Here is a 24,038-nt window from a genome sequence, read left to right on the forward strand (position 1 = left end):
ACAGAAGGAACACATGGCACGTAGCCAGAGGAACCGTCATTCGTCAGCGCCATCTATCGTGGCAACGTTGCATTTCCGGACACACTTTATATAGGACCTTCTTTCCTCCATTTCGAGCCAGTAGTCTGTCCCTGTAGTTTGTCGGTTTTATTAATATTCACCCTGTACGCACACCAAGACAGTTACGATGTCTTCCTTGCTACACATGTCGCAAACAATCGTGAAATTACATATTTACTACCTTTTCCTGTCACATTTTGTAATTCAGTGCTCTAAACTATACTAGAATCGGGCCGAACAGGCCTCGGAAAACAGTATCGACCGAAAGGCGTGTCATCCTCGGCCGAGAGTTCCGCTTGGCACTCAGTTTTAATGTGCCGGGAAATTTCTTCAATGAGCGATGCGAGACAATGTGGAAATCCCGTAATGGTGCCCCGCTAAAGGTAACGAAGGAAGTAAGATGAATGTTTAACACCCGTCAGTTTCAAGGTCATTAGAGATGGAGCACGAGCTCGGATTGTTTCAAAGATGGGGAAGGAAATCGACCGCACTCTTTTAAAGGAACCATCGGGGCATTTGCCTGAAGCGATATAGGGAAATCACGGAAAACCCAAATCAAGGTGGCCGGACGCAGGTTTGAACCGTCCTCCCGAGTGTGTGTCCACTGCGCCAACAACTCGCTGGATCGGGTAAATATTTGGCCACTGTCTTCCTCCGATTCCCAGGTTAGCAGTAAGCTCACGTGTCGAAGTCATGATACGCGTGTTAGTACTCTTCTGGTGGTCTATTCTGCTTTCTCTTGTTATGGATTGAAACGAAATCAGAGGCAGTGAATGGAACATAGAGCGTACACATGCGACAATAGCACCAAGATATCACGAAGTTTTGACGCCTCCATCTGAATGACGAACTGCAATGATGAATGTGATCCTTCAACCCTATTTACACTGTGTGGAAAATAATGTAATATAGCCTGGAACGAACGGGCTTAATCACGACCAAGTACTGCTTCTACAGGAGTTCGCATTTTCTTGCTTTCCTTATATTGACTCCGTAAACTACTTTTATTTCCAGTACGTGGACCAGTTACCTCCAGAATGAAAGTTTTAGTGCTTAGAACAGTCGCGTGGAGAGTCCACTGTGAGAGTGACGAGGGGCGTGGAAGGAGAAAAGTGGCCTACGGCAATAAACGAGTAGCTACGTCCCAGCTGCAAACGTAAGTCGTGTCGTTGTTGTACGTGAAGGAGACCTGACCTCTTTCAGGATTCCTACTGTGAAACTGGTATCAGGAGTTACAGTGTGGTACCACCAGTCGAACCAGCACAATGACTGTGCGAAGAGAGTTAAAACGAATGGTGTACAATGATCGAGCAGCTTCTCTTAAGTCACATTTCGGTAGTCAATGTTAAGCGGTGCTTGTGCAAAGAACGATGCCACTTGACAATGGATGACTCGAAACGAATGGTTTTTAATGATGAATCACACTATATTTTGTAGCAATCCGATGGAAGGGTTTGAGTTTGCAGAACGCCTGGAGAGCGTCAGCTGCCATCTGGTGCCAGCAGTCAAGTACGGAGGAGCATGTGCGATGGTATGGGATGTTTCTCGCAGTTAGTGCGTAATCCCCTTATCGTGCTTAAGACCAGGCTAAATGCGGACGAAATGAATGGACTTTACAGCGTTGTGTACTGTGTACAATGAAGGAAAAGTTCGGAGACGATGACTGAATCAGTACGACAAAGCACCCTGTCATTAAGGAGCATCTGTGAAGCTATGCTCTGTGCACAGTAACATTTCTTGAAACTGACTGGTCTGTCCAGACTCCCAACCCGAACTCAATGGAACGCCTCTGGGAAGGATCTTTGGACTGTCATTTCTCTACAGACATGCGAACACCACACTGAAAGTGCTCCCAACAAAGCTCAAGCCATCATAAAGCCAAAGGGTGGGCGAACGCCATATTAATGTGAACTAATAGTTCTTCAGATGCTTTTGATCACATAGTGCAAAAAAAGTAGGAAGATTTATAAGTTCAGTAAACTAGATAAAGGAGCAGTAGTGTCGTATCTCAATATGGAACTCGAAACATTTAGCCCTGCGGAGGCTCAGGTTTAAAAGAAAAGTTGACCACTCACTTGATACGTGTGTACCTAGCAGAACAGTTCATGACAGAAGGGACCATCCACGGTATATAGTCACTATTAAAAACTGCTAAAGAAATACAGACTACTCCGTAAATGATGTAAACCAAACTGCATAGCTATAGATAGAGACATGCTTAATGAATCGCATTTGGCTGTCAAGAGAGCAACATGTGAAGACTTCAACGACTACTGTAGTACAGTATTATCGACAGATTTTTCACAAAACCCGACGAAATACTGGTTATATGTAAAGGCTATTAGTCGTATCAACGTTAGTGTCCAGACACTCAAGGTCAAGCCAGGGACTGAAATTGAGGGAAGCAAAGCAAAAACGGAAATGCGTTATTCTGTTTTCAAATGTTCCTTTACAAAGGAAAATCCAGAAATATTTCCCCAGTTTAAGCCTTGTACCATTGCAAAGATGAATGATGCGGATATTACGTGTCAGTGGTGTTGAGAAACAACAGAAATCGCTAAACTCGTATACAGCTCCAGGACGCGGTTGACGCTATCAGATCCTATACCGAATCTGCAGCTAAGTTAGCCCGTCTTGTAACTACACTGGTGTGCAAAACTTAAGGATGACAGTAACTGTCGCAGGATATGTCATTGGCAAGTAACGTAGCTCGAAGAAAGTATCGTCATATAGAAAAAGAAATGCGCTAGTTTAGTACAATGAGTTACTATAAGAAATACGAAATGAGATGAACGGTAATGGCACATTCATTCAAAGATAATGGTCTCCTAGACTTTACAAAAGGTGGGACATGTTTCTTAATAGGGTGTACCATCACAACGGACTGCGTGCCCACGAGGTTGGTAAGGACCTCATGTAAGCAGGGCGTCCCATTCCTCCAGCACGTCTGACAACTAATGGAGGGTCGTTGGTGCATGTGGACGTGCTGGAATATGTCTACCCAACGCACCCGACAGTTGGTCGATGGTACTTAGGTCGGGGGAATGCGCAGACCAGTCCATTCGATGAATATCTTCTCGTTCCATTCGCCAAATTTCTTCTCGTTCCAAGGGCTCCTCTACCTGCACAGTTCGATGCAGTCGTACCCCGACATTCATAAAAAATGAAGTCAGGGCCAATGCACCCCTGAAAAGAAGCGCACAAGGAAAGAGTACAGTATCGCAATAATGTTGATTGGTGAGTACACTGTATTCAAAGATTATGAGGTCAGTATGCCCATGCAATGTTATGCCTCCCCACACCGTAACACGTTGACCACAAAAATCATTCTGTTCGACAATGTTCCTGGAAGCATCATGTGTTCCCACCCCCACCATATGAGGGTATGTGCGGGAACACAAAGATGGCCGGTAGTGTGCGTGACGATTGGCAGCGGTGAACGTGCTCACAGAGAACGCTGGTTAATCCACCAGTAGGTGTAACACTACTATGGCATAAGCAGTGTGCCATGGTGTGTGCCTGCTTCACGTTCTTTTTCAAATTATTTTACACAAATAGCCAGGTAAAAAAAAATAATTCTTTCGTTACCTATAGCTTTGAATGTCAGCTTAATCGTGAAATGCGTAGATTTTCGTTAATGGTCACAGTTATTATGATATTTCAAAATTAAGTAAGCCACGAAACGAAATTCCAATAGCTTGTAATGAAAACCAGGCGCCGGGGTGAGTTAGCGTTTGGTGTATTATATACTCGCATTACTGCGTAGGGAATGTACTAACATACTGAATTTTAATAATTGCGTACGCTTCCGTGGCCAGAGTCAGTTGACATACAAGTTTTCTGAGTATCCTACCGCGTCATAATGCAAAAAAACTGTACTGTAGAAACCAACGTTTCAGGCACAGTTACAGTAGCCTTCCTCTGGGTCTTCTGTTAGACACGGAAAAAGACCACTGCAACAGCGGCCGACACGTTGGTATCTCCGGTACAGTTTTTTTTACACCATGACGCGGTACGCTACTCAGAAAACTTTCATGTCATACTGAATTGTTCTTTACATTTGGGAGGAAGTCGTTATCTATCTTTAATCTCAAGGGAATATATTTTATGTAGCGCACTCATTTCCATCTGTGTACACTTCAATACAGTGAAAGAGAATTATAACACCTATCGTATTCCATAAACGGTTCCAGATCTTAAAGTGCGTTTTTGGCAGATGACGGCACGCAAGTAGGAGACTATTTTGCCATTTGATTAATATGTGAATGACTCGTTTACATACGTAGATGTACCTACATATTTTTCAATGCAATAATGTAATTTTTAACGGCTATTTTTTAATAATGGCAATGAGCATTTTATAAGCTATTGATCTGTCTTGTCCTCTGCTGTCTGCTTCATGAATAAGACTGTATCGCAGTTAGCATGGTAATGAAGTTAAATTGCGCAAACTCTAACGTATTTGGTAAAAGAAGCAAAATTTTACACGACAACTAAAGAAATATTATCAGCGCTCACCAGTGATGAGAATTGTCTGAAACAAAATACGCGTAAAAAAATCAGACGAAAATACACTCCTGGAAATTGAAATAAGAACACCGTGAATTCATTGTCCCAGGAAGGGGAAACTTTATTGACACATTCCTGGGGTCAGATACATCACATGATCACACTGACAGAACCACAGGCACATAGACACAGGCAACAGAGCATGCACAATGTCGGCACTAGTACAGTGTATATCCACCTTTCGCAGCAATGCAGGCTGCTATTCTCCCATGGAGACGATCGTAGAGATGCTGGATGTAGTCCTGTGGAACGGCTTGCCATGCCATTTCCACCTGGCGCCTCAGTTGGACCAGCGTTCGTGCTGGACGTGCAGACCGCGTGAGACGACGCTTCATCCAGTCCCAAACATGCTCAATGGGGGACAGATCCGGAGATCTTGCTGGCCAGGGTAGTTGACTTACACCTTCTAGAGCACGTTGGGTGGCACGGGATACATGCGGACGTGCATTGTCCTGTTGGAACAGCAAGTTCCCTTGCCGGTCTAGGAATGGTAGAACGATGGGTTCGATGACGGTTTGGATGTACCGTGCACTATTCAGTGTCCCCTCGACGATCACCAGTGGTGTACGGCCAGTGTAGGAGATCGCTCCCCACACCATGATGCCGGGTGTTGGCCCTGTGTGCCTCGGTCGTATGCAGTCCTGATTGTGGCGCTCACCTGCACGGCGCCAAACACGCATACGACCATCATTGGCACCAAGGCAGAAGCGACTCTCATCGCTGAAGACGACACGTCTCCATTCGTCCCTCCATTCACGCCTGTCGCGACACCACTCGAGGCGGGCTGCACGATGTTGGGGCGTGAGCGGAAGACGGCCAACGGTGTGCGGGACCGTAGCCCAGCTTCATGGAGACGGTTGCGAATGGTCCTCGCCGATACCCCAGGAGCAACAGTGTCCCTAATTTGCTGGGAAGTGGCGGTGCGGTCCCCTACGGCACTGCGTAGGATCCTACGGTCTTGGCGTGCATCCGTGCGTCGCTGCGGTCCGGTCCCAGGTCGACGGGCACGTGCACCTTCCGCCGACCACTGGCGACAACATCGATGTACTGTGGAGACCTCACGCCCCACGTGTTGAGCAATTCGGCGGTACGTCCACCCGGCCTCCCGCATGCCCACTGTACGCCCTCGCTCAAAGTCCGTCAACTGCACATACGGTTCACGTCCACGCTGTCGCGGCATGCTACCAGTGTTAAAGACTGCGATGGAGCTCCGTATGCCACGGCAAACTGGCTGACACTGACGGCGGCGGTGCACAAATGCTGCGCAGCTAGCGCCATTCGACGGCCAACACCGCGGTTCCTGGTGTGTCCGCTGTGCCGTGCGTGTGATCATTGCTTGTACAGCCCTCTCGCAGTGTCCGGAGCAAGTATGGTGGGTCTGACACACCGGTGTCAATGTGTTCTTTTTTCCATTTCCAGGAGTGTATATAACTTGCCGTTTGTGATTCTTACGGAATCCTGAACTTACGTGTTCTGAATAAAGAAAAGCTGGAATGCAAAGCTAGTAAAGGATTTTCTCCCTACGCTTCAGTCATCTGAGATACAAAAGCAATTCACCAATACATACAGTCCAGTCACATTAATGTGACCTCCGCCTATGTTCGACATCAACGAGCAAATAACCACTCACAGACGGTACGTGGCAGCACCAGTGGTGGAGGGCGTATGAAGCTTGTTTGGACGAAGAGGAAAAATAGTGCAGTCGTTCTCGTGATGCGGAAACGAAACCATTTACAGACGTCTAAAAGGGCATGAACACTGGCTTTCCACTGGGTGGAAATATTTGGGAAACGGAAAAAAAGGATGGAAGGTTGGGTTTAACGTCCTGTCGGCAGAGACGGAGCACAAGCTCGCATCGCGTCAACGATGGGGAAGGAAATCGGCTATGCCCTTTCAAATGCCGGTCGGTGTGGCCGTGCGGTTCTAGGCGCTTCAGTCTGGAACCGCGTGACCGCTATGGTTGCAGGTTCGAATCCTGCCTCGGGCATGGATGAGTGTGATGTCCTTGGGTTAGTTAGGTTTAAGTAGTTCTAAGTTCTAGGGGACTGATGACCACAGATGTTAAGTCCCATAGTGCTCAGAGCCATTTGAACCATTTGAACCCTTTCAAAGGAACCATCCCGGCATTTGCCAGGACGATTTAGGGAAATCACGGAAAACCTAAATCTGGATGGCCGGACACGGGTTTGAACCGTTATTCTCCCGAATGCTAGTCCAGCGTGCTACCGCTGTGCCACCGTTGCCGAAATGGCTTAGTTTGTAAGTGTTCGTGTTGCGCCGTGGTTGAAGTATAGCGTGCATGGCAAAATGACGCTACGCAAAATAGCTGCTGAGGCAACTGTGATTCACCACGGGCCACAGATGACACGGGTGAACGACGGGTGCTGAGATGTGTGTGGCCGAATAAACGTGCAAATGTTGAGAAACTGACCGCCAAGATGAACCAAGGGGATACCAACAGTGGCTCCTCGACGACGCTAAAGCGAACGTTGCAGCATATGGATTTCCTCACAAGGCGCCTCGTTTATACACCCATGCTGACTGCTGTGCTTCGGCGACTAAGGCTTCAGTTCCGCCCGGTTGGCCGTTCGGTCTAACGCACGGCTTTCCGGGCGGGAAGGAGCGCCTGGTCCCCTGCACGAATCCGCCCTGCGGATGTGTGTCGAGGTCTGGTGAACCGGCCAGTCTGTGGATAGTTTTTAGGCGGTTTTCCATCTGCCTCGGCGAATGCGGGCTGGTTCCCCTTATTACACCTCAGTTACACTATGTCGGCGATTGCTGCGCAAACAAGTTCTCCACGTACGCGTACACCACGCAAAACATAGGGGTTACACTCGTCTGGTGTGAGACGTTCCCTGGGGGGTCCACCGGGGGCCGAACCGCACAATAACCCTGGGTTCGGTGTGAGGCGGCGGAGGGGTGAAGTGGACTGCGGTAATCGTCGTGGGGTTGTGGACCACTGCGGCTGCGGCGGGGACGGAGCCTCTCCGTCGTTTCTAGGTCGCCGGTTAACATACAATACAATACAAGGCTTCAGTTTGCACGCCAATACCGAAACTACATGTCCGCTGTGGTGGCAGGTGGTCTTTTTACACGAATCACGTTTTATGTTCGATCGGGCAGGTGAAACATCTGCAAGCAAACACCCACAAACACCCTACAAGAATCGTCGGAAGGGTGCAGGCTACAGGAGGGAGCGTTAAGGACTGGAGAACGCTTTCGCGGCACTCCCTGGGTGATCTAGCCATTCTCGAAGGCACAATGGAGCAACATAGGCATGCATCTAACCTTAGGGACCATGTATTCCCCTATATGCAGTATGTTTTTCCTCGGCATGATGCCATCTACCAGCAGGTTAATGCAACGTCTCACACAGCTCGCAGCGTACGTGCGATGTGCGAAGAGCACCAGGATGATTTAGCTGTACTCCCTTGGCCACGAAACTTCTAGGATTTGAACACATTCGGCTGTGTGTGCCATGGAACCTCAACAGAGACACCTGGCACAATTGGCCACGGCACTGGAGTGGAGCATGGCTGCCCGCCCATGTCGGTAACTTCAAGAACCTCACCGACTCTACTCCTGCACTTCTCGCAGCTGGCCACGCTGCAAAAGGTGGTCATTCAGGCGTCTGACAGTGGTCACACTGATGTGACCGAACAGTGTGTGTGTGTGTGTATGCGCACGCACACATGCATGTGGTCTTGTGGCTCACAACATAATAAGCAATATGCTTTCATAATCTTACTAACCATAGAATCAACTTTGTTTTCTTTCCTTCAAGTAGTAGAACTATGCTGTTTTTTGTTTCAGAATAGAAGTTCTCATTCAGAAAATAAACTAGTAGTAGATTTAAAGCTGTCTAAACATTATATCTTTCATGAGCTATAAGACATTTGAAGTGAAAAATTCTCTAGAAAGTTTCAGTCCCAGGGTTTCATTAGTGGAAATACGATATTACACCACTATTGCAGAGAGGAGATGACTTCGTGACACCCTTTTTATGACTTCAGCGAGACGCCATCAGTGGAAAGTTCTCAGGAACACAAGCCCGCCGAGCGGTTCTAGGCGCTTCTGCTACGGTCGCAGGTTCGAATCCTGCCTCGGGCATGGATGTGTGTAATGTCCTTACGTTAGTTAGGTTTAAGTAGTTCTAAGTCTGGGGGACTGATAACCTCAGATGATAAGTCCCATAATGCTCAGGGCCATTTGAACCATTTTTTGAGGAACACAAACAACAAACATTATTCAACTGGAAAAATCTATATTTACTGCTATTTCGAAATATTCGAATGTTTCGATATAAACCACACTCGAAAATACTCTTTTCTTTGTGTGCTATCATTTTCCAGAAACTTGCTTCGATGTCTTGAACTGTTTATGAAATTCACGGTGTTCGGAATTCCCATTACAGACTTCGACGACTTGCAGAGGAGAATGAGTACATAAGATTTTGAACAGAAACCCACGTCCGGAATTTTCAACCAACTACGAGACAAAGCGTTAGCGAGTTACAGACGTCGACGCGTGTAAATGTATGTATACACAGGGAGATTCCGTTACAATATTACAAACTTTCTACGATTGTAGAGAAGGATAAATATACCAGTTCGCGGTGTGGGTCCCTGTACCGGAAACGAACGAATCGAAAGTTTTTAAGTGAAAGCCGTTTTGACATCTCTACAATGGATTACATGTATGCTACTGGTGTTGTTGAGATTGTGGGTTAGGCAACTTTCAGGGGTGATAGTGTGGATCAAAGCAAGAAAAATGTCTAGTAAACAAGGGCTCTAAAATCCATACCTTACGAGTTATGAGCACTTGTTCAACAGAGAAGATGGGTGTCACAGCAGCAAAGACGAAAAACTGATCATAGCGCTTAAGGTGTGCATTCTGGAGCCCATGTTTACTGGATATTTTTTCCTTGTTTTGGTCCACACTACCGCCTCTGAAAGTTTCCTATCCTACATTCTTAGCAAAATCAGTACCAGTACAGATATTCCAGTCAGAGGCATCAGGAAGGTCGTCGCTTATAATTTGCGACTCGCTCGTTTTCGGTACAGGGACCCTTATAGCAAACTGATACATTTATCGTTCTCCATCATCTTAGAACTTTCGTAACATCGACACGAAATCACCCTGTACATACATACATTTACACGCGCCGGCGCCTATAACTTTGACCCTCTGTAGCGTCGTTGGATGACGTTTCAGGACATGGGTTCCAGTTAAAAGAATTATGTACTCACTCCATTCTGTAAATCCCAGAGGTTTGTAACAGGAATTTCTGAACACCCTGTATAATGCATGCTATGAATAATTCGCTATAGTCATGATGCTATGTTGTTCGTACAATTGGTTAGAAGCGAATATTATATATAAAATCCATTTTCTCGAGACTGCAGATACATATAGACCTCCATCGAACTGTACAGAAAAAGTCAATAGGTTAGGCACATTCCATACGCAGTAATGTTTGACGTAACTTGCACCAAACGCAAACTCATAGCGACGGCAATTTTTCATTGCAAGCTATCGAATTTCGTGCCGGGAGTAACTTAATTTCGAAACATCACAATAACTATTGCCACTAAAGAAAAGACAAGCAGTTGACCGTGAAGCTGTCACATAAGGCTGTTGTTGTTGTCTTCAGTCCTGAGACTGGTTTGATGCAGCTCTCCATGCTACTCTATCCTGTGCAAGCTGCTTCATCTCCCAGAACGTACTGCAGCCTACACCCTTCTGAATCTGCTTAGTGTATTCATCTCTTGGTCTCCCTCTACGATTTTTACTCTCCACGCTGCCTTCCAATACTAAATTGGTGATCCCTTGATGCCTCAGAATATGTCTTACCACCCGATCCCTTCTTCTAGTCAAGTTGTGCCACAAACTCAGCTTCTCCCCAATTCTATTCAATACCTCCTCATTAGTTTTGTGACCTACGCATCTAATCTTCAGCATTTTTCTGTAGCACCACATTTCGAAAGCTTCTATTCTCTTCTTGCCCAAACTATTTATCGTCCATGTTTCACTTCCATATGTGGCTACACTCCATACAAATACTTTCAGAAACCACTTCCTGACACTTAAATCTATACTCGATGTTAACAAATTTCTCTTCTTCAGAAACGCTTTCCTTGCCATTGCTAGTCTACATTTTATATCCTCTCTACTTCGACCAACATCAGTTATTTTGCTCCCCAAATAGCAAAACTCCTTTACTACTTTAAGTTTCTGATTTCCTAATCTAATTCCCGCAGCATCACCCGATTTAATTCGACTACATTCCATTATTCTCGTTTTTCTTTTGTTGATGTTCATCTTATATCCTCCTTTCAAGACACTGTCCATTCCGGGAAACTGCTCTTCCAAGTCCTTTGCTGTCTCTGACAGAATTACAATGTCATCGGCGAACCTCAAAGTTTTTATTTCTTCTCCATCGATTTTAATACCTACTCCGAATTTTTCTTTTGTTTCCTTTACTGCTTGCTCAATATACAGATTGAATAACATCGGGGAGAGGCTACAACCCTGTCTTACTCCCTTCCCAACTACTGCTTCCCTTTCGAGTCCCTCGACTCTTATAACTGGCATCTGGTTTCTGTACAAATTTGTAAATAGCCTTTCGCTCCCTGTATTTTACCCCTGCCACCTTTAGAATTTGAGAGAGAGTATTCCAGTCAATATTGTCAAAAGCTTTCTCTAAGTCTACAAATACTAGAAACGTAGGTTTGCCTTTCCTTAATCTAGCTTCTAAGATAAGCCGTAGGGTCAGTATTGCGTCACGTGTTCCAATATTTCCACAGAATCGGAACTGATCTTCCCCGAGGTCGGCTTCTACGAGTTGTTCCATTCGTCTGTAAAGAATTCACGTTAGTATTCTTAAACTGATAGTTATTAAACTATTAAACTGATAGTTATTAAACTTACTTATTAAACTGATAGTTCGCTAATTTTCACATCTGTCAACACCTGCTTTTGTTGGGATTGGAAGGCTATAAATAACGAAAGAGTACACAAATTTTTTTTTACTGAACAGTTTTTGTACAGATAGCGTCTCGATTTTGTCAGCGAAGCGCGTCGACCGCCCTCTGCACCGAAACGGCGCTTTCGGTCGGGGCCGCCATCGTGCGCTGCCTCATTAGATCACAAGGGGACATTTTCGGCGCCGGTTCGGGCCGCCCCGAGCTGGACTCCTCTGCGCAGGCAACCCGCTTTCTTCGTGTTGTGTGCGCAAACAACGGGACGGCAGCGCGCGGTGCAGGTGGCAGCACTGACATAGACTGGCAGGCGCCGGTTGTTGTCAGTCGCCCGCTTCGGACGTACGACGGTGGCGCGTTCCCGCCTGCGCTGCGCTGGCCGTCTCAGCGTTCACAGTTTATAATGCACGATAAAATGGTCGACCTGGAAGCTTTAATTGCATTGGTTTACGAGAGGCCGGCAATATGGGACAGGGAGTCGAGAAACCACTCCAAGAGGCACGTTGTGGAAAAATGCTGGGCTGAAATCAGCAGTGAGATGAAAACCGATGGTTAGTAACGATTTATTATTATTTTCATTCTGTCTTTTAATCTTTAGAACATTGTATTACAATTGTCCACCTGACGATATCTGCTTCAACTGTTCATTCGCTTCTTTAGGATAGAATATCTTTGTCTTCACGTGCGAAAAGTTTATCCCAGTGTCTCATCAACTTGAAAGTGTTTGTCTCTTTGTCCCAGTGTCTCATCATCAACATGATGGTTGTTGGCGTAAACCAAGAAAGAAAGAAAGAAAGAGACACAGAGAGAGAGAGAATATGCTTACTGAGTTAAAAGTCCAGATGCAGTTTTTGTGAAGTTTTCGCTCTGGTCAAGGCTTCTTGTTTCTAGCGCGCATCTGTTTGGAATTTTTGGTGGAATGAACTTCTGAAATTCGTGCGGCGTAAAACTTAAAAAAAAAAAAAAAATCACGTAAATGTTTATGGGCTACTTCTCCGCTTATCAGAAAGTATGAATCTTCTACAGCTCACATTTTCAGTGTTCTCTACCAGTAATTAGTTTCTGTAGTTTTCACAGCAGCATGGTGTTACTATACTGTCATAATGCAAACAAAAGCCCCCCTCGGCACCCTTATCGACTGCTCGCCGGGTACAATGCAGCTAAAACAGATGTTGTCACGCCACTGGAAACGGGCCCTTTTATGTATCAGCTGATTCGTTGTTATTCTAGCGTGAATGACAAAATGAGACACGCCAAAGCACTAAAAATCTTGACTGTCTTTTGTTAATCGGCATATTAATGTTTAACCCATGCAGTGCTTATCTCAATTCTCACTGCACAGTCTGTTTCTCTGTCACATCAGTCGTGTTCATGTGGTTCTCTTCGTATGCGCTGTGAAAATTTTAGAATTTGCTTCGTGTTCTGTACAGAAAATCGTTAAGAGGCGGCGAGAAACAGATTGTGCTTAACAAGTTCGAGAAGTTTTTAGAAAATAAACATCCGTCGGTAAAAAAAAAAAAAAAGTTCAAATGGCTCTGAGCACTATGCGACTTAACATCTGTGGTCATCAGTCCCCTAGAACTTAGAACTACTTAAACCTAACTAACCTAAGGACATCACACACATCCATGCCCGAGGCAGGATTCGAACCTGCGACCGTAGCAGTCGCGCGGTTCCGGACTGAGCGCCTAGAACCCTAGACCACCGCGGCCCGCACCAATAGCAGAGTCTAGAAATACCATTTGCGTTTGCCTGAACTTCATGTCGAGTGAATTAGGCGTGCAGGAAGAAATACAAAACCTACGCAACACGAGGGTACTACAATCGCGTGCGTTAGGAACATGTAACTATTTTGTGCTAAGAGCTGTGGGATCGAAGTTTTCTTCTAAAATGATGATCATCTCTTACAAACTGTACTAAAATGAGTTTTGAAACTGTAGGGTTTGCCAGCTGTTCATCGCTTTTACGAATCACTTACACAGGGAATTTAGCGCTTTTCTTGTTCGGCTCTCCATGATGCACCTGTAGGCTTACCTTCGCCTGGCACAGATGGAAAGACGGCGCCACTGAGGCTACGCTATGTGATCAAAAGTATCCGGACAACTGGTTGAAAATGACTTACAAGTTCGGGCGCCCTCTATCGGTTATGCTGGAATTCAGTATGGTGTTGGCCCACCCTTAGCCTTGATGACAGTTTCCACTCTCGCAGGCATATGTTCAATCAGGTGCTGGAAGGTTTCTTGGGGGATGGAAGCTCATTTTCAGGGAGTGCTGCACTGAGGAAAGGTATAGATGTCGGTCGGTGAGGCCTGGCACGAAGTCGGCGTTCCAAAACATCAGCCGTCCGCGGTGGCCGAGCGGTTCTGGTCTGGAACCGCGCGACCGTTACGGTCGCAGCTTCAAATCCTGCCTCGGGCATGGATGTGTGTGATGTCCTTAGGTTAGTTAGGTTTAGGTAGTTCTAAGTTCTAGGGGACTGATGACTTCAGATGTTAAGTCCCATAGTGCTCACAGCCATTTCAACCATTAAGAAATTCAAAACATCCCAAAGGTGTTCTGTAGGATTCAGGTCAGGACTCTGTGCAGGCCAGTCCATTACAGGGATGTTATTGTCGTGTAACCATTCCGCCACAGGCCGTAGATTACGAATAGGCGAACGATCGTGTTGAAAGATGCAATCGCCATCCCCGAATTGGTCTTCAGCAGTGGGTAGCAAGCAGGTGCTTAAAACATCAATTTAGACCTGTGCTGTGATAGTGCCACTTAAAACAACAAGGGGTGCAAGCCGCCTCCATGAAAACACGACCACACCATAACACCGCCACCTCCGAATTTTACTGTTGGTACTACATACGCTGGCAGATGATGTTTACTGGTCATTCCCCTTACCCACATCCTGCCATGGGATCGCCACGTTGTGTACCGTGATTCGTCACACCAAACAACGTTTTTCCACTGTTCAATCTTCCAATGTTTACGCTCCTTACACCAAGCAAGGCGTCGTTTGGCATTTACCTTCGTGATGTGTGGCACATGAGCAGCCGCTCGACCATGAAATACTAGTTTTCTCACCTCTCGCCTAACTGTCATAATACTTGCAGTAGATCTTGATGCAGTTTGGAATTCCTATGTGACGGTCTGGATAGATATCTGCCTATTACACATTACGACCCTCTTCAACTGTCGGCGGTCTCTGTCAGTCAGCAGACGAGGTCGGCCTGTACGCTTTTGTGCTGTATGTGTCCCTTCACATTTCCATTTCACTATAGTATCGGAAACAATGGACTTAGTGATGTTTAGGAGTGTGGAAATCTCGTGTACAGACGTATGACACGGGCGACATCCAATCACCTGACCACGTTCGAAGTCCGTGAGTTCCGCGGAGCGTCCCATTCTGCTCTCTTAAGATATCTAACGACTACTGAGGTCGCTGATATGGAGTACCTGGCAGTAGGTGGCAGCACAATGCACCTAATATGAAAAAGTATGGTTTTGGGGGTGTCCGGATACTTTAGATCACATAGTGTACATTAGAGTTGCGTTGCTGCAGCACAAACGTGCTATAAGCGTACGTAACTACTCGACAGGTCCTGATTTACGATTCGTGGAGAAGGAATACATAGCGCAATGTTTCTTTGGTGTTAAACTCACGACGAACACAGATCAGAATTCGATATTATGTCAACAAATAAACGAGAAAATAAGCGACATATTACTTCATATGTGCATATAATGTTTATTTTAACATTTCCTACATGTTCATTTCGTAAATACAAATGATGAACCGCCAATAAAGCAAGTCTTCAGTTGTACACTGAGGGGTTATTTACTACATATGCTGTAATACTAGCACGACAAAGGTAACACGTAATAGATGTGTAATTATCTATTTAATCAATGTCTAATATTTGTCCCTAGTTTTTAGACGGAATATATTACTGGCATCGCCTTGTGTGCAAACATTTGCAGCGACGATTATTTATTTCCGTAGCCTTAATTGTTTCTTCTGGCGCAACCTGAGAAACACATCACTGGATGTGGAGCAATAATATCTTCCCGGACTGTACCACTCATTGTTACACCTTGTATTGTTCCCTTTCAATCACCTGCGTTTGTAGGCTCTTTATGTGACTGTCGAAATCAGCTTTCTGGAGTAAGCATGCCGTTTAGCCCTGAACACGCCACATATGCTGTTGCATTGGTGGAAAATGGTCGCAGCGCGAATTACGGTGGGGAAGTATGAGAACTACACCTTCCACGAGTTCCAGAACTGTAAGATAGTACAGGAAAACTCGAGGCTATGCAAGGAAACCAGAATCAGGTCCGAGAAGATCAATAGTGCCAAGAGATTATCACTTCTTACAACTTCATGTTCTCTGCAACCGTCACACTACCGCCACTGAAGCACGAAATCTACTCCATTAACTTCGATGGGGTCAATGACATGTGTGAGAACCGTCCATTGAAGACTGGAAACAGTCAATCTTCACGTTAAGAAACCTTCTACAGGTCTAAAATCCATCAACGAGCACCACACAGCTCGACTACGATTTGCAAGGAAACATCGCGGCTGACGAGCACAAAAATAGGAACGAATGTCGTTCATCGATGAATAGCGATTTAGCCTGTAATCTCCTGACGGTATAGTGAGGGTGTGGAGAAGGGCCGGGAAAAGGTAGTGCTCTTGCACATCTTCATCCAGGACGCCTTTTCTCTGTGGTGCTCTGATGGTGTGGGCAGGAATCAATAAGACCACAAGAACGGATTTCATCTTCAGGGAGGTAGGAAGCCTTACAACACATCGGTACGTGGAGAAAATCCTTTTGGAGCATGTTGCGCCTTACGCTATATCTATTGGTAATGATTTTACATACCAGAAATGCATGCTCACATCGCGAGAACTGCAGGAGTTTGATGAAGGCCTGCTCGAAACTCTGATTTGAATCCTATTGAACATGTGTGGAATCTGCTGGGAAGAAAGGCCTGTCAGCTCTATTCAGAGGCCATTCTGGTCCTATGTGAGACCCTACTGAAAGTATGGTAGATGATTCCTCAAGAGGACAGTGCAGCATTAATCAGGAGTACGCTTGAAAGGTTCGATGATTGATTGGTGTCAGAGAAAGTAATGCACATTTGAAGACGCAGAGAGAAGTCTGAAGTGAAGTTTAGAAAATCAAAATCGAGGTGCATTACCTCAACATGAGCCTCTTCAAAATTTGCTTTAAGTGCAAATACATTCGTGTTACTTCTGTATCTCTGCCTTAATTTATTTATAATCATTTTATTCTTCATTGATAGATACCTATGTGGGAGCGTACCATAATATTTTATTATAAAATAGTGGATTATTGTCAAAAAGATGACTGAAATTTAAAATACAGAAATTCAAAATACCTTAAGAAATTGGAAGTGTTGCATTTTTCGTGACTGTCATTTTACCGCATAATTCAAAAAGAAATAACAGATTTCAGTTGTTTATTACAAACTATAAAAGACAGAAACACATTGCGCAGCCCACTGGGCAGAGGAAGGCTCAAAGTCTTGACATAGGTGCGCTGTTGTTAGTTTGTAGTAACATGGCAACCACACAAGAGAATAAATCATGTTGTGTGTTGGCATTTGCGCGAAGTCAACACATCGTTCAAGTGCAACGTGCATTCCGCTGACGATCAGCTAGAAGCCGCCTCTGCACAAGCAAATTTATGACCGGTGTACAAAATTCTTGGAAGCTGGCGGCATCTGCAAGGAAGAGTACTGGTCGGCCAAGCGCATCTGATGAAAATGTCGAGCGTATCAGTTCACACGGAGCCCTCGTAAGCCCACAAGACAGGAAGGCCTCGAAATTCAATTTCCTCAGTGTTCTGAAACGACGTCCGCATATGAAGCCTTAAAAAGTTCCATTTACTGAAGCAATTGCGTCCCGCCGACCACAATAGAAGGTACAAATTTTGCATTTCAATGCTTCAGGTTAAGTCAGACGTCACTTTTTCCGAATAACTCATCTTTTCGGACAAATCGACTTCTATCTACCGGGTACAGTAAATCGCCATAATGCAAGGATTTGGGGTCGCAAAATCCTGGCGTCGTCGTCGAACAGGCTAAGGCTCTCCGAAACAATGTGTTTGGTGCCGTTTATGTTCACTAAGTTTATGAAACTTCCTTTTTTGCGGAGAAAACTGTGACAGGAATGTCACACCTGGATATGCTACAAAACTGGTTTTTTCCTCAACTTCGCGAAGATTCTAGTTCTTCTAATTTTCATACATGATGGCGCACCACCCCGCTTTCACCTTGAGGTGTGACGTTATCTTAACAACACAGTTCCACTAATCTGGATTGCAAGAGGTGGACAACAAGATCTTGATCACTGCTTTTGGCCTCCCAGGACACCAGACCTCACACTTCGCAATTTCTTTCTGTGGTGGTCGTGCGTAGAATGAAATGGACTTTCATTTTGGTGTTTCTCGAGCAACGCATGGTGCTCACATTTAGTGCCTGGCATATTATCTGTGCTGCGAACATAAAACTTCAAACCTTCCTCTATCCAGTGACACGTTTCTATCTATCGTGGTTTGTAATAAATAACTGAAAGCTGGTCTTTCTTTTGGAATCAGCCTGTACATCTGTTACAGTTTTACTTTTATTTGACAGTCGTCCCACAACTTGCTACCGACTTTTCCTTTGACTGAAGCCTACATCAGTTAGGTGTTGGTAGAAATCTTCCGGGTCTACTCTTCGATGCCAAACCAAAGGCAATTGGTTAGCCTTTGTTGAAACATTCCTTTTCTGTAGTCAATCCCTTCTCACTATAAGGTTTCTCGAAGTTGGGTAACAGTGGATACACCTCAGAGCCTACAAATACGTACGGAGCTTCAAATTTCGTTTAAGCCAAGAAGCTAAGTTCCAGGACGTCCAGATTTTGCCCTTTAGTAGCATGTGGAGTGTAGATATTTGAAATGTGTTACCATCATTCTGCTTACCAAACCGACCGGTAGTTCGGTAGTTATGAACCTCTTGTTGGACAATGAAGAAGAAATTATTGCAACTGAAAACATCGATCCTAAATTCTTTGGACACGATTCTGACAGTATTTGGAAAGTTTCATATATTATAAAGTTCTTCCGATTTCTCTCTGAAAGTCGCCTTTGTTGGCATAATTATTTGCTTTTATTGCTGCTCCTCCCACATTGCAAGAATGTAGTCCCAGCAAGCACGTTGATAGCCATTAATATACCCACTCCAAAACTGTATGCAACACCCAAAAGAGATCCAGTGGCTTGTCACGAAAAAGAAATCGTAAAGTAATATAAGTTTTAATTTTAATTTTCCTTTATCACCTGTAATTTTTGGTATGAGGTTAGAATACTGAATCATCAAAAATAATTCGTTTTCAGAGACCGTGCTAAGAAAGAAATGGAAGTATCTGAGAGACCAGTTTGCAGTAGAACTTGGAAGAAAACCAGCATCAAGATGGCCTTATTTACATTTGTTAATGTTTTTGGAGGACTTTGTGAAAGTTAGAAAGCCAGGGAAAGTGCGCCGCGTCTCGGTCTCGGAATCAACTGAATCTGCAGCATCGACATCTGAAGAGCTGACAGCAGAAGTCTGCAAGACCTGCAGGACGGATGCAGAACCACGTGATCTCAAAATGTTGGCTTCATCACCGCAGAGCGTAAGCGACGCTTCCCTAGAAGCTGAAAAAACATGTTCAAGTAATAAGCCGTTATTACTTTCGTCCACGCAGTTGTCTGCTAGAGAGAAGAAAGGAAAGAACCGCCAACTAAAACATTATAATAAAAGCGTTTTAGAGACAGAAAAAGAAAAACTCCAATATTCATTGGCAAAATACCACAAGAAAAGGCATACAGATGACCTCGACGACGACGGCGATGACTGCGACGAACTGTTTTTGAAAAGTTTAATGGTCCACATTAAAAAAATTCCAGAATGTAAAAAATTATTGTTTAGGAATAGGATTAATGAGGTAGTACAAGAGTTTGCTTATCCAAATCAACCAACATCCCACATAACAGAGTAGTGTCCTTCTACTCATATTCTACTAGTTGACTTGTAATTAATAATTACAGTTTGTTGAGATGTTTTCTTGTTACTTGGACACTTCCATAAATTCACTGGTAACTATTTTAGTAGTTTTTAGATGAAACTTCAACATTTCAATTTTTATATTTATCGGAAAACAATGTGAAATAAAGAATAACTACAGAATTATTTCAGTACTGATTTCATTTACGTTATTGTTACTACTAGTTTTTCTTCTGGCTTTCTATGCTAATTACACCATATTTCCATCTGCTAATATTCAACAATCTGCAAAATGTAGTTAAATGCTTCTATCATCATCCTCGTGTACTGGAAAACAGCCCCTGAGCTTCTCTCTACCAGACTAAAAATGTGATGAATTTCGTCGTAGACTTCTCCGAAGCCAACAATTTCATGTATTTCTGTTCTTTTCCCTTCAAATTTAAGGTACACGTTGTCTAAAAAATGAAATTATTCTTCGGGGGATGATGAGAATTACTGAGAACACAATTTTATACCCGTCCTGGTACTTCTGCACATTGGCAGGTGGGATCACCTGCATTATCCGTGCGCACCTGCAGGCGCATATACACTGATGGAAAAAGAAATCGCAACACTAAGAAGGCGTTGTGCGACTTAAACGGAATAGGAGTATTTCTATACCTGAAAGATGATGTCAATTCAGATATCACGCGCATCGCATAATAGTGGCGCTATTAACGTCACTATGAAGATGCAAATCAGGTTTTCCTTAAATACACGCAGTAACGGTCGTGGGCGTTAGTTACTTAGATCAGGCGCGGTGAGTTGATGTTAGTCCAGAAGGCGACAAGGATGCCGTTATCAACACGTTACTGAATTTGAACGAGGTCGTGTAATAGGACTACGAGAATCTGGTTGTTCCTTTTGCGATACTGCAGGAGGACTAGGCACAAATGTAGATACTGTCCAAGACTGCTTGCAGCGGTGGTCACGCGAATGTACGGTCCGGACGGCCACGTGGCACTGCCGAGGGGGAAGAACATCGTGTTCCTGGTTGAATATGGCCGCAGATTATAGGCGACACAAGCAGATTCCAAATGAAAAAAGAATGATAGGAAGAAAAACAAGAGCAAATAAAAAAGTCAATACGGTGATGAAAACGATGCGATAAAATATTAGAAATCAAGAGAATTACATTATAACCAATCAACCGAATGAAAATGACAGTCTTTTGATTTGATTTAGAAAAGTAAAAAATTTCGCTACATTTGCCGAGATTCGAATCTTCGACCTTCTGTACGTGAAGATTTTACGCTAACCACTATGCCATGCCACTACACTGCAAAAATCTGTTGTATTTATGACTCTCGTGTCCCGGTCGCAACGATTAATTGACAGCCTTTAAAATTTTGGCTTCACACCATATCGTGCGAAGCTTATCTAACGTAAGCCGATCTCTGTGATATATATATATATATATATGTGTGTGTGTGTGTGTGGCGCGGGATTAGCCGAGCGGTCTCAGGCGCTGCAGACATGGACTGTGTGGCTGGTCCCGGCGGAGGTTCGAGTCCTCCCTCGGGAATGGGTGTGTGTGTTTGTCCTTAGGATAATTTAGGTTAAGTAGTGTGTAAGCTTAGGGACTGATGACCTTAGCAGTTAAGTCCCATGAGATTTCACATACATTTGAACATCTGTGTGTGTGTGTGTGTGTGTGTGCGCACGCGCGCGCGCGCGCGAGCGCGCGTGTGTGGTTATCATGTGTGATGAAATACGAAACGTAAGGGTAAGACCCAGGATTCGGGATCCAAACACATCAAGAAAGAAAGCCGGACGAGAAACGAGACGAACTGTTGTGGCAGTTTGGCAACGGCGAACGGTTCTGACGTAACGTTGAGCTCTCTGATCGGAGAAAACCAGCTGCAACATGTGAAATAACGATCAAGTAATTTTAATCGCACTATGGTTGCTACACGTATGCAGACTTTTCAATGAGTGTATGTTGTGTCTTAGACAACTGACTCTTCTTGTACGCAGTGCTGTTTTCATAATAAATGATAAAAACAGAACAATCGACTGCAAAAATACGAACTGGTCGAAGCTCTCATGAGACAAGGAACTCATGCTAGAAATGAAAAGGATGCACAAAAAACAAAATTGCACAGTTGACAAGATTCTACACAAATAACATCTATTTCTTGCTTCTTTATTATTTATGTTCACAACGCATTTCAATGGTAATTCCACCTTCATGAGATTATTTTTGCTCTGTTTCCCAGCAGGATTTCCATTCGTGGGTTGCACCCATGTGATGTTCATGGCGAGTAAAATCTGGTACAGTTGTAATTTCTAAGATCCTTTATTTGGATAAAGGCAAGTACACCACCCAGATTCTCATTACACTAATTCCACCTTGAGGAGCCGGCCGGAGTGGCCGTGCGGTTCAAGGCGCTACAGTCTGGAACCGAGCGACCGCTACGGTCGCAGGTTCGAATCCTGCCTCGGGCATGGATGTGTGTGATGTCCTTAGGTTAGTTAGGTTTAATTAGTTCTAAGTTCTAGGCGACTGATGACCTCAGAAGTTAAGTCGCATAGTGTTCAGAGCCATTTGAACCATTTGAGCCACCTTGAGGTGCTACTTAATTGCGTACGACAATACGGTGCAAGCACGTAGAAAAGTTAACCAGTTTATCCAGCAGTATGAAAGAGCCAGTGCGGGGTAGTAGAGATCAGAAGCAAAATGTGTACGTGTCTAATTTTCGGGTTGCGTACTTCACAATCAAGGCGCCGCTGCTACATCAGTGCTAAAGGGCTTCTTTCGTTCCTGCTGCAGTTCCGCGAGTAAGGCGTCTGTGAACTGTGGCGCTGCGGTCGCTTCATACTCGTCTACTTGTTCTCTCCTCCTGAAACATAGGTGTAAGGCTTGTCGCCGGCCAGTGTGACCGAGCGGTTCTAGGCGCAGGTTCGAATCCTCCCTCGGGCATCGATGTGTGTGATGTCCTTAGGTTAGTTAGGTTTAAGTAGTTCTAAGTTATAGGGGACTGATGACCTCAGATGTTAAGTCCCATAGTGCTCAAAGCCATTTGCTGGGATCAGTTGGCCGTTAACGAAGCTGTGTTTCGTGAGACTGTGGAGGGTGTTAGACGGAAATTAATGTATAGCACACAACAGCAAATTCGTTACATTAGCGGAGGAGTGATATCTGGAATGACTTGCACGCTGCAGTCCACACTTCATACTAATGTCCTCCAACGCAAACAAAACACATGTGTTCTTGTTTATTCCACCTTCACTGTCAGAACACATATGTACTGCGTCATACGAAAACTGGGCACAGAGCAACGTCACTGTTATATCCCTGAGGCAAAAATGCGCGCTATTTCTGTATTTATTTGGTTATGGCAACTTGCGTTTATGGGCTAACGGCGTGTTGTGTAGCTTACCATTCATTTCTGTAATTTATTTTAATAATTAATCATCATTTACAGATTGCACTTCATCCTCATGCCATGTTTCCTGATACTATCGTTACAGACTCGGTAACGTCCCGTAAGTGTTTATACATATGTCAACAACTGCTAGACATTCTCTGAATACATATTAAATACTAAAATAAATTTACAGCAGTCTTCGAACTATTTTTATCCATGTAAATGTATGTATAAATAGAAGAATATTCATTGCTCTCCAATCAGTCATTACATTGCTACACAACTTGTTTCTGTCATTCAGGCAGGTCGGACATCTTGTGACATTTCAACTTGCACTTGAGAATGGCTATAAAACCGAAATCAAGACTATGTGAAATAAATGAATAATAATTTACATTTTAATGAAGGCGGAAATGTCTTTCAAAAAGGTTGCTTTCTGAGCGAGTCGAGTCCAACTGTACACGCCTAACTTACTAAGGTTACGAATGGGCTGCGGCGGAGACTCACGAGTGGAGTCTACGGGGCACAAGGCGACGGCGAGTTCGCGGGGCCAACGAGATACACGGGTCCTGCGACGAACTTGTGACGCCACACTAATCGGCTTGTTCGCCACACTTCGTGAACGCTAGGCTCCGTGCAAAGTCCACAGGAAATCAGTATTTAATTGAAAAGGTACCCACTAAAGGTTTTAATTTTCTCGTGTGCAGTTAAACACGCAGTCAAGAATTATTATCTCGTCTGAAATATTTACTCGTTCCACACCCCAGAGACGGCTGCTGGCACTCTTAAGACCTGCAATGTCAAGTGCTGTGACGTAAACGCCGCAGCCTGTCTTTCTTGTGGGCCTCGGCGAGTTCGGATATGACGTCACAGGAATCGCTGGTGTGTTTAGAGTGAGTATATGGAGCTCATTTCTGATCTACGGATAGTCCGGTTAGACTTGGCGGTAAACGGGGCCACATAAGCGTTTTAGCAG

The 24,038-nt window shown here is 44.5% G+C and overlaps 1 protein-coding gene across 1 annotated transcript in view; it reads left to right on the plus strand.

Annotated features, from left to right (window-relative positions):
* The window catches only part of LOC126195648 (uncharacterized), a 34,787-nt gene extending 15,028 nt beyond the window's left edge, over positions 1-19,759 (plus strand). The window contains exons 2-3 of the mRNA XM_049934273.1: positions 11,701-12,160; positions 19,004-19,759. Of these exons, the coding sequence (XP_049790230.1) occupies positions 11,701-12,160; positions 19,004-19,647 (1,104 nt within the window). The 3' untranslated portion in view covers positions 19,648-19,759. The remainder of the gene's footprint in view (positions 1-11,700; positions 12,161-19,003) is intronic.
* The last annotated feature ends 4,279 nt before the right edge of the window (positions 19,760-24,038 follow it).

This window comes from Schistocerca nitens, chromosome 7 (assembly GCF_023898315.1).
Source record: "Schistocerca nitens isolate TAMUIC-IGC-003100 chromosome 7, iqSchNite1.1, whole genome shotgun sequence".
NCBI lineage: Eukaryota > Metazoa > Arthropoda > Insecta > Orthoptera > Acrididae > Schistocerca > Schistocerca nitens.